The sequence below is a fragment of the Saccoglossus kowalevskii genome, chromosome 7 (genome assembly GCF_978046115.1).
Source record: "Saccoglossus kowalevskii chromosome 7, keSacKowa6.1, whole genome shotgun sequence".
Taxonomy (NCBI): domain Eukaryota; kingdom Metazoa; phylum Hemichordata; class Enteropneusta; family Harrimaniidae; genus Saccoglossus; species Saccoglossus kowalevskii.
This window is the reverse complement of record NC_140647.1, coordinates 9,446,358-9,458,396: the sequence shown is the minus strand read 5'-3', so window position 1 is coordinate 9,458,396 and position 12,039 is coordinate 9,446,358. Positions and strand designations below refer to the sequence as shown.

General features: G+C 45.8%; 2 protein-coding genes across 2 annotated transcripts in view; both read left to right on the top strand.

Annotated features, from left to right (window-relative positions):
• LOC100367644 (phospholipid phosphatase 3-like) overlaps nt 1-12,039 on the top strand; it is a 212,664-nt gene that overhangs the window by 155,323 nt on the left and 45,302 nt on the right. The window lies entirely within an intron of this gene.
• LOC100369297 (centromere/kinetochore protein zw10 homolog) overlaps nt 1-12,039 on the top strand; it is a 39,010-nt gene that overhangs the window by 11,608 nt on the left and 15,363 nt on the right. The window contains exons 2-6 of the mRNA XM_085501049.1: nt 1,894-2,090; nt 9,149-9,256; nt 11,040-11,120; nt 11,432-11,497; nt 11,737-11,872. Coding sequence (XP_085357175.1) covers nt 1,894-2,090; nt 9,149-9,256; nt 11,040-11,120; nt 11,432-11,497; nt 11,737-11,872 — 588 coding nt within the window. The remainder of the gene's footprint in view (nt 1-1,893; nt 2,091-9,148; nt 9,257-11,039; nt 11,121-11,431; nt 11,498-11,736; nt 11,873-12,039) is intronic.

The window sequence follows — 12,039 nt, the reverse complement described above, 5'->3', positions numbered from 1 at the left end:
CCATACCATACCATACCATACCATACCATACCATACCATACCATACCAGTACCATGTACCATGACCATACCATACCATACCATACCATACCATACCATACATACCATACCATACCATACCATACCATACCATACCATACCATACCATACCATACCATACCATACCATACCATACCATACCATACCATACCATACATACCATACCATACCATACCAATACCATACCAACCATACCATACCATACCATACCATACCATACCATACCATACCATACCATACCATACCATACCATACCATACCATACCATACCATACCATACCATACCATACCATACCATACCATACCATACCATACCATACCATACCATACCATACCATACCATACCATACCATACCATACCATACCATACCATACCATACCATACCATACCATACCATACCATACCATACCATACCATACCATACCATACCATACCATACCATACCATACCATACCATACCATACCATACCATACCATACCATACCATACCATACCATACCATACCATACCATACCATACCATACCATACCATACCATACCATACCATACCATACCATACCATACCATACCATACCATACCATACCATACCATACCATACCATACCATACCATACCATACCATACCATACCATACCATACCATACCATACCATACCATACCATACCATACCATACCATACCATACCATACCATACCATACCAATACCATACCATACCATACCATACCATACCATACCATACCATACATACCATACCATACCATACATACCATACCATACCATACCATACCATACCATACCATACCATACCATACCATACCATACCATACCATACCATACCATACCATACCATACCATACCATACATACCATACCATACCATACCATACCATACCATACCATACCATACCATACCATACCATACCATACCATACCATACCATACCATACCATACCATACCATACCATACCATACCATACCATACCATACCATACCATACCATACCATACCATACATACCATACCATACCATACCATACCATACCATACCATACCATACCATACCATACCATACCATACCATACCATACCATACCATACCATACCATACCATACCATACCATACCATACCATACCATACCATACCATACCATACCATACCATACCATACCATACCATACCATACCATACCATACCATACCATACCATACCATACCATACCATACCATACCATACCATACCATACCATACCATACCATACCATACCATACCATACCATACCATACCATACCATACCATACCATACCATACCATACCATACCATACCATACCATACCATACCATACCATACCATACCATACCATACCATACCATACCATACCATACCATACCATACATACCATACCATACCATACCATACCATACCATACCATACCATACCATACCATACCATACCATACCATACCATACCATACCATACCATACCATACCATACCATACCATACCATACCATACCATACCATACCATACCATACCATACCATACCATACCATACCATACCATACCATACCATACCATACCATACCATACCATACCATACCATACCATACCATACCATACCATACCATACCATACCATACCATACCATACCATACCATACCATACCATACCATACCATACCATACCATACCATACCATACCATACCATACCATACCATACCATACCATACCATACCATACCATACCATACCATACCATACCATACAACCCAACCCAACCCAACCCAACCCAACCCAACCCAACCTAATGTACCATAAGAATGATCTGCTACTTTACTATCATATTCTTTTTTTCACTAGGTGGTCTGGAGAAGGAAGACTTTTCTACGAGAATGGGTAAAATTTCAAATAAAGTTGAGGGTGTGAAGTTTGAACTGAATTCTTTTATTACTAAGAAATATGCCGATTTTGATCCTACGTTTGTCACCACCATGGATCTACATGGTAAAGTGGAATCACTAACTAAGGAGATGACATCGTTGAATGTAAAAATTGAGGTAATAATATGTTTGTGTAACATAATGTCTTTTAAAAAGCATAACAAGCACCAAATCTGATAGTTATGGATTCAATGTCCTTCAAACTGTCTGTCTCTAGTCTACAGTAAACTTTATAAATGATTCCTAGTGATTTCAGCATGTTTTATCTGAAGAAAAATTGTATTAAAATCAAAGTGAAGGTTGTCTCTACTTATACGCCCAATGTACTCACAGAAGGAAGACCTGAAATTGATGGCAGAATACTTGATAACTAATTTGGCTAAAAGTGTTTTCAACATAGTGGGCCCTGATAGTTGATAACACTTAATAAATCTATATGCATGTGTATTTCTTTATGATGCTGATGATTATACTAGTTGAGGTTAAATCTTTGTGATCTCAGTTTTTGTGAAATTCACTACGTTCAATTACCCACCATAGACTCCGGTCAGTCAAAATGACTATTTTGAACTGTAGGCATTAATCAGCGATTCTGCCGGTGACGGAGAGATAGAATCCAGGTCAGGGGAAGCCCCATGACCTCAAGATTCTTTTACCCTTTACGTCACGAATCCATGTGACCGAGGCCACCTGGCAGCGCCACAGGTAGCCGTCCTTCACTCTTAATTTCTCTCCACCTCGAGTGGAGATGAAATCTAGCGAGCTCTGCTGGATCGCCTGCTTTTTTTCCTGTCCGGATTTATAGCTTGGGTTGTTGCCGCTGCTCGGCATCCGTCATGGTAGCTGGTAGGATAAGTTTTCCTTGTCTTTTTTTACCCTCATGTCGTTTTCCCCTTTGTGTGTAGTATTTTTCACAGCAAAGAAATCAAAATCCGGCGCCACTACGTAGTCACATGTTGATTTCATGGCGGCACCTTTTACAACTGTAATTCGTCTCCCTCATGCATGTCGTCTTTTATTTTTAATGTATTTAGCAATATATCGATGTAATGACAGCTCCAAGGCTCGCTGCCTTTTTCTTCCGGTCTCCTCGTCTTTCGAGCCGACCGTACAGTGGTTTATTCAGAATCTACCAGCATAGAACCCGCATCCGAGATGCTTTGTCGTGGCTACGTGTGGGTTTCGGAGCTTTTTGCATGAAAACGTGTTTTTTTCACTGGAGTTCTGAGGCCCGAGATTTTCTTTCAGAGCCATCAATATCGCTGACACTGACCGCGTCACAGCAAGGTCGCGCGTCCAGTAAACAAATCGGTTAAAGTGAGTTGCGTGTTTTGCATGAGTGGAAAGTCCTCACGCTCGGCTACCTGTACTTCATGTACCGGGACGTCGAGTAAGAGGCCCGACGGCGGAGGTACCGATATTTTCTTGGTCTCCCCCGCTGATCGGAGGGCATCCTCACAGTCTGTTTTTACCCAATTTTACCGGCTGCAGCGAGGCTGTGCCCCTGGAGGCTTTCCTCCTATGGGGCCCGTTGCGGGTCTCTCTGTGGACCCTTCCTCGCACGGCGCCGAGTTTGCCTCTGAGTTGAGGGCTTTGGTCAAAGGACTGTCGGGGCAATTGCATCTCTGGCAGGCCGGGTAGATCAGACGCAGTCGGAGCGAGCTGTCTCCACTGTGTCCCCTCGGTGGGCAAGCAGGAAGAGACACGAAAGCATGTTTGCATTCAAACACGTCTCTTCCGGGGAACCCCCGTTCCCAGGCACGGCTCTCCCACTATTTTGGGGGGTGGCCGAGGCCCAAGCTAATTGCCCCGGTCCTTCTCGGAATCCTCGGGCACTGAATGCCAACGGGGTGCTGGCAGCCAAGTCTCCGATCTCGGGGCAGGGCTTTCAGGGCAGGGCACACATTGACCCCCCCTACTTTCAGCCAGCTAGGGTTCGTCGCGCGGTAACGGTACAATGGTAACAAGTTTTTCCTTGTGTCCGGTCCCCACTGTGGGTTTTGGCTCCTTTCTTACCGACCCACGGGCGTCCCCAGAGGGAACCGACCCTGTCATGAGACGCACAGTCAAACACGCTCCCTCTCACATATTAAAGTGAAAGAAGATGCAGTTCGCTCGCGTCGGATACAGCCGGTACTCCAGGCGTTCCCTCAGAGTCATCCATCTGTATGACTCGGTGAGCCACGCTTTTGGGGTGAGGCGGAGTATCATCGATCCCAGTGATACGATGTATATACCCCCACCTTGATCCTAAAGCAACCACCTAAGGTTGCTTCAACGCTTATGGGATCACAGGCGTCGGGATCCAAAGCAATCCCGTTGGCAAGTCTCTCCCTGTCTGCCTGAGTGCAGAGTGGGGAGCAGAGCATGCAAACGGTGTTGATGGGCGGCGTTGGTCAGCCGTGGAGGATGTAATGCTTAAGGCCCCCGGGTGGGGATAACATAAGGCAACACTTCCCACTGGACCAAACGCTACCCGGTCGGTGTGGTTTCGGGATCAGACCCCATAGCGTGGGATGAGACCAAAACGCCCCCAACCGGATTCCAAGGCTCCTTCCCCAGACCCCGGTACCATGAATTTGGCAAACCGGGCAAAGGGGGATAGCCGCGTTCCATGGGTGTCCTTTCCAATTGAAGACGACCCATCTAGCCCTGAGGGCACAGTTGCTTGAGCACATTATGCGTGACCAGCACTCTGGAGACCTTGGAGGCAGAACGCACCAGCCTCCTAGACCAGGCGACATTTTTACTGGTGGGCCACCGCACATCTACATGCGACACCCCCTAGTGTCGCCTGGCTTTCTTGGCCAGGGCCACTACCGTGCTACGAGACGCGGCCTTAGACGCACGTGTTTTCGCCGACAAGCTGAGCCGGGGTACGTCCCCGCCTCAGTGACGCAGACTGGACTTCCTCCACCCTCTTTGTTCAGGGAATGGTGGGTACAGTCTCGGAGCTTCGGAGTGCAATGAACCGGAGGGTTCAGTTTGAATCCGCTAGCCAGTTGGTCCTACCATGGGCAATCGGAGGGCACCCCAAGCACAGAAAACACAACGCCCTAGGGCTTTGTCCGCTAGCTGGAGTCAGCCAGGAGGCAAGCGCTTATACCCTTCCATGGGAGGGGAGGGTAGTGGCGCACCCCCAGGGAGGTAAGAGCCAGGTGGTGGCTCTTCACCCTCCCTGGGCGGACGTCTACCCGGCAGCTGGGAAGGCATGTTTGACGCTCACCTCTGCAACCGGGGGGGACAGGCACGTGTTCGGTGAATGGCCAGGTCACAACTTAGTGACTACTTCAGGCCTTGGGGACTCACCTCATGGGGGAAGGAAGCACACACACCCCCTCGCAACTGCCGAACACGTGGCCACATATCCCTGTCAACACAGATTGCGCCGGTGCAGTCCGGTTTGGAGACAACAGGTGGCCGATCCCTGGACCTTTCCAGGTGGTAACATCAGTTTACGAGATACCGCTGAAATCTCCTCTTCCCCCCGTCAGTGTCTCCCCTGTTGGGCACTGCCAGGGGACTCCCGCAAGGCGGAAGCAATCAGACAGGAAGTAGCAGTTTGCTGGGGAAAGACGCCATACACAGGGTACATCAGCCGGGGCTAAGGCCAGGCTTCTACCCAAATGGGTTCATAGTACCAAATCTACAAATGGCAGGCGTCCAGTTTTGGACCTAGGCAGACTGAATCAGTACGTGCTCCTCGATCGGTTCCACATGGAGACACCATTCAGGGTTCTTCTCTCCATCCACAGTTTTGACTGGCAAGCCCCGTTAGACTTAAGCGGGGCCTACCTGCACGTACCGATGCACCCAGCGAGTTGCCATCTCCTTTGAATCGCCCAGCTGGGCCAAGTATTCGAATCTCGGGTGCCTCCCCGTTCGGGTTAGGCGCAGCGCCCTACGTGTTCACCAGAGTGATGAAACAGGTAGTGCTGCTGCTTCACCAGATGTAGGTACACCTCAATCCGTTCCCAGACTTCCGGTTACCAACAACAACAGGCTAACATGGGATTTACTTCACCAGTTGGGCTCCTTGGTAAATCGACAAGTCCCACCTCGACCCAACGTGCAGTTGGTGTCCCTGGGCGTGGAGTTTTGACACAGAGGTATGCTTGGCTTAGCTATTTCAAGCGTATTGCTTAGCGCTAGGCAGCCTAGCCGAATGCCTAGTCAGCGTTCCCTCTGTGTCCCTCCACGAACTAACACGGATCATCGAAATGATGACCTCTGTTCGAAGGGTCGTTCCCCAGGCCGCACTACGCAGCCGCCCGGTATAACGCTTGTTATAGCACCAAGCTCTCCTATGGGAACTAGATAGGCGGGTTTCGATCTCGGACCAAGTGAAGGAAGCCCTGCCCTGGTGGTCGTCACTGGCCAACCTCGGACAGGGGAGCCCCTTGGGCCCGCTCGCCACAGGTATGACTCTGGTAACAGATACCTCCCCCTAGGGTTGGGGAGCGCATCTATTGGGCCAATAAGCCCGAGGATATGGCCCCCGCATTGGTTTCGGGACTACCATATCAACCGGCTCGAACTGAGAGCAGTGTACTTAGCACTACCACGCTTTCTACCCGTAGTTCGAGACCACAGAGTCCTGCTCCGCACAGGCAACGCAGCGGTGGTCTCCTTCAAGAAGGAGGCGGGGACGCGTTCCCCATCGTTGTCAGTCCTAGCGGAGCAAAATCCTCCTTTGGTGCCTGGAATACAATGTGGAGCTAACCGCACACCACCTTCCAGGGGTGAGGAACAGTCTGGCGACGCCCTTTCAGGGCGGCTTCGTCTCCAGAACACTGAGTAGCTGATACCCCAGTGGGTAGCCTCTAGGCTGTTTTCGTCCGTGGGACGGTCCAGGGTTGGACCGTTTTGCCGCACCCCGGAACGCCAAGCTCCCGACGTACATAACACTCCTGCTGACTCCAGGAGCCTGGGCCAGGGTCACTTTGCTAGCCTCATGGACCCACTTAGTTGTGTACGCCTTTCCTCCCTTCCCACTAGTTCACCGGGCACCGGAGAAAAGCTTTGACAGGTGCACACACGCATATTATCATGGGTTGCACCCAATTGGCCAAGCAAGGCCTAGTTTCCACTTCTGTTGGGAAGGCTAGTCGAAGCGCCAGCAGTGCTTCCGGACTTACCGGACCTGCCGTCCCAACCAGACGGCGCACTACCAACGAGCCCAGCAGGTATCACTTACACGCCTAGAGGCTCTCAGTAGACCCGCACATATGAAAGCCTTATCTGAGCGGGCTGCCAACGTCCTAGCCAGGGCGAACAGGGATCCCACCTACGCGGCCTACATTTCTAGGCTGCAAGCATACACTGATTGGTGTAGCAGAAGGGAGATTGATCCATACCATCCCTCTATTGGCTAGGTAGCAGGCTCCTTCGTCCACCTGTTTGACGAAATGGGTTTGTTCTACGCAGCGAGCGTTGGCTACAGGTTGGTCTTGTCCCCCACCACTCAGAACGTACGGGAACAAGACTAGCCGATTGCCCTATTTTTAGGAGACTATTTACTGCTTTCCAGACGCCAAGACCCCATACAAGGGAGCCGCCCAACTGGGACTCGTCGGCTGTGTTGTCTGCTCTAAGCAGACTGCCTTTTGAGCCTCTCCAATCAGCACCACTCAATTTTTCGATGTGGAAAATAGTCTTCCTACTGGCCCTCGCCTCAGGTAGGCGCCGGTCAAAGCTAGGCGCGCACTATCTTTTGCGGACGGTTGTGCTGCTTTTATGGGCGATCAAGTTGTACTAAGACACAAATCGGGTTCTCGCCAAAAACCAAATCCCAGGACACGATCCTCAACCGATAGTCATCCCCCGGCTGGCAAATATTGTCAGTCCGGAGGATCAGGAGGATTTGCTTCTCTGCCCGGTCCGAGCGCTGAGTTCCTACGAGAACCGTACCAGGTTTTCTAGACGGGGAACAAAACACATGTTTTTGTGTTACGGCCCTGACAAGCGGGATAAGCCGGTTTCCCAGACTTCCATCCCCAGGTGGATTACTGCAACTGTACTGGAGGTCTATAATACACTATCCTCCTGAACACAGACCTTGCAGAGACACCAAGTACAAGAACATGAGGTCCGTGCGATCGCTAACTCACTAGCACTAGCGTCAGGTGCCCCCCTCAAACACATTCTGAGGGCAGGCTTCTGGAGAACGCAGAACGTCTTCATCAACTACTACCTAGGAGACACCCAATCTATTGAGCAGGGTCTCCGTCGTAGCAGGTCAGGCCTTGTTTGCTGACCCAGCCCGAACGAATGCAGGGGCCTCTGCGCATAGGCGATAAGTCAGTCTCTGCATTTTTGCGGGCAGATTGTCTGTTCCACTAGCACTTCCTAGAAGCTCCCAGGTTTCGCTTCTGTCGACCTACGCCCTCATGCGAACTGTTTCGGTCCTACTTCAAGCTTATCACCCCCGAGTTCGGCTTGGGTCTAGCTTTCTCGGGCACACCAAACCCTGTCACCACAGCAGCATTGGCTTCTCGCTTCTGGGACAGCACAGGCAAGGTAAGACACCACCCTTTTTGGGTCTTAACTTAGGTTTTTGGGTTTGTTTTTCATCCCAGACTGGTGGAAAGTCTTTCATCATTCTCCTTTTTTTTTTGTTTGCTCGGAAAAACCCGCCACCTATCGGTGTCTGACTCTGCCTACAGTTCAAAATAGTCATTTTGACTGACCGGAGTCTATGGTGGGTAATTGAACGTAGTGAATTTAGGCGAGGGTTCTCCGAACCCGCCTATTCACATAGTTCATACCCACCATAGACTCTGCCCCCCCCAACCTCCCCACTCTTTCCATCGCGTTGGTTTAACTCCTCGAGGCGGAGAGAAGGGAACCAGAGTGAAGGACGGCTACCTGTGGCGCTGCCAGGTGGCCTCGGTCACGTGGGTTCGTGACGTAAGGGGTAAAAGAATCTTGAGATCATGGGCTTCCCCTGACCTGGATTCTATCTCTCCGTCACCGGCAGAATCGCTGATTAATGCCTACAGTTCAAAATAGTCATTTTGACTGACCGGGTATGAACTATGTGAATAGGCGGGTTCGGAGAACCCTCGCCTAAATCTCAATTGTAAGTACATCAATTGTCCCATCTTGTCGGTTGCGATGTCGTCTGAGTGAAAGTTGAATTGACACATGTGTATTTATCATTTCTGTAAACCTAGAATGATGTCAGCAGTCAGCTGAGCCGCTCCACCAGTGACTTCCATGATTTATCAAACCAGTTACAAAAAACCAATGCAATTCTTCTCACCTTGAATGTACTGTTGGAGGTAAGTGAGATTTCGAAATCTATAATTAAATTCTACAAGGCTAATTCTAAAAAATAAAGAGATTTCTATCTGCACTTCACACCTCAATTTGGACTGAATTCTAAAACAGGGACTTGTAGATTTACTCCTGCACATCCATACTTATATCTTTGATATGTTTTAATAGATCATGTTTAAATTTCATGTATACAATGTCATACAATGTGTGTACATTCATTTTTATGATCCAGTTTATTAAATTAATCAAAATCAAGAATTTCTGCTATTCTTGAACTGGATCTCAGTCACACATGTATGGATTACGTTCAAACTTGGTACATTAGATATTATAGAACCTTGGTAGATGTCACTTTGTTTTGCAGATAAAATTCAAAATAGTACTGTAGAATACTTTATTTTAGCTGGAATTTATTTTTGCTGAAAAGACTTTTTGAGTGTTTTGTATGGAATTTATTTTCACTGATTTTTGAAAAGTTGAATGTATGTGCCTAGTACTTTATGTGGAACATATGCACATGCAGTGGTTTAGCGATTCGATTCAAAATGGCCGACTGGCAGCCATCTTGCTTTTTAAAATGTTGTATTTTGGACATGCTTTTTCAGTTTTTATTCAAATTTGGCACATACTTTATACATGTTAGGATACATGTCCATGACAATTTGTTTCAAAATCGGATCAAGGATGGCCATCTGAATCTTTGGCCTTACTACTATATTTCCAAGATTTATGTACCATTTTCATTCATATTTGGCACATACATCATACATGTCACTTTGTTTCATAATCAGTTCAAAGATGCCCGAACAATTGCTGTTTTTATTTTTGGCCATATTACTATATCTCTGTCACCCATGTATCATTTTCATTGATATTTAGTATGTCATAAATGGATACATGTACATGTCAATTCAATTTGCAATTTGATCAAATATGGCTGACTGGCAGCCATCTTGTTTGTTTAAAATGTGATAACTTGGACATGCTTTCACTTGTGATCTTTGTTTTTCTTTGCTATGTCTTAAACCGGAGGAGTCGTCATGCAACAAGTGTTTCAATTTGATGTAAATAAACAATCTGCTGTATTCGCCACTTGGGACTCAAGTTTCAAGGACACACTCGCGACAAGCCCTCCACTTTAATATGACGAGCACAAAGAAAACTTTCAAAAATTTAACAGGGACTGTGTCATTTTCAATGACTTGTTTTCACTGAATCATTCCTTCAGCGAAAATTAATTCCAGTAGACTAGTGGACATTTCATTGTGATTCACTCAACAGTGATAACATATCAGTTACAGCATCAGTTTTATATTGTAATTATGTACCAATTAGCCTTTTACTACAGGTCTTGATAGAAATTATTAAAAAAATTGAGTAGGCTTATTTTGTGGAATGTGAAAGTTGACTCTTGTATGAATATGAGAATCTGTTGACTGATGATGAAGCGACTTATTTGAGTGTCAAATCAAAAGTAAATCATAATATTGACACAATTTGTTTTTGTCATTTATTTTCCGTGGAGCATACAACAATGTTGATGTCTCATACTACATTGGATATGTTCCAAAAACAAGATTTAAAAAGCATTGTCCTCGTAAACAGTTGTGTCAATTAAAAAACATCACATTCGTTCATATGTTGTTATTTCTTGACTTTAGTTGCCCCAACGTTATGACTGTTATATTTAATTTTCATTATTTGCTTGATCCCTTAAAAGGCATTTATTGATGATGAAATTTCACAAAAGTCGTTGAATGAACATTATTTGTCTGTTTTGGACAGGTTGATGAAGCATTACAGAATTTCTCAACTTCACTAAAAGAGCAAGAATATATGAAAGCATGTGATCTGTTGTCTTTATTGGTGAGTATTATCACATATGTGGAATTGAAACGTGTGGTATATACACTATGAGATATCCACTTGAATCACCAATATATGCTACCAAATGGTGCAGTCCAATGAGCCATAATCCATTTCTATTCTCTATAGATTTGCTTCTATAAAATATACTAATATATACTAAAATAAACAATTTTGTCTATTCCTTCGGTGCTCCTTTCCTGACAGATTTCACCCTATTTTTATGTCAACTAGTTTAGTAATTGTATCCATTTGAATAAACATGTATCCATCTTGTACAAGCATAATATCATTTATTTATTTTTTTGTAGCAAGAGCAAATGAAACATTTGAAATATGGGAAAACATGCAAAATGAAAATTGTGAAATGTTTAGAAGTAAGTTTTCATGATATCATTTTCTTTGCATGATGTTGATATTCTTTTTAAAGGAGAAATCTGTACGTGACTTATGACGCTCTAACCCTCAAAAAATTATTGACTATCGTTACCCTGCAAAGTAACACCATTGGTGGGTTGGTTCATGGCTGTATGATGACCATTTCATTTTACTTTGCAAACTAACATCATTTTTGGTTCATGGCTATATGTTTATAATTGTACCCTTTTAACTTCAGACTGAGTTGAGAGTGAATGAAGAAACCCTTATTTATTCACTGAGTCAAGCCTGGACCAATGCTGTCATTTGGAAAGTTCCCCTAGTTAAAGACTCGCACAAGTTTGACAGTATCTTGACAACTCAATTAAAAATTGGTAAGTCTTGTTTGTATCCAGCATACTGTGTTTTGTATTCATTATCTCATAAACCAATTCACTTGTATTAGCAGAGATTGCTCTAACATGCATGTCTTGGTATGAAAACACTGAGGAAATACAAATTAGTTTTGTGTAATCATTGATGGGACTCCAATCTCTATTAT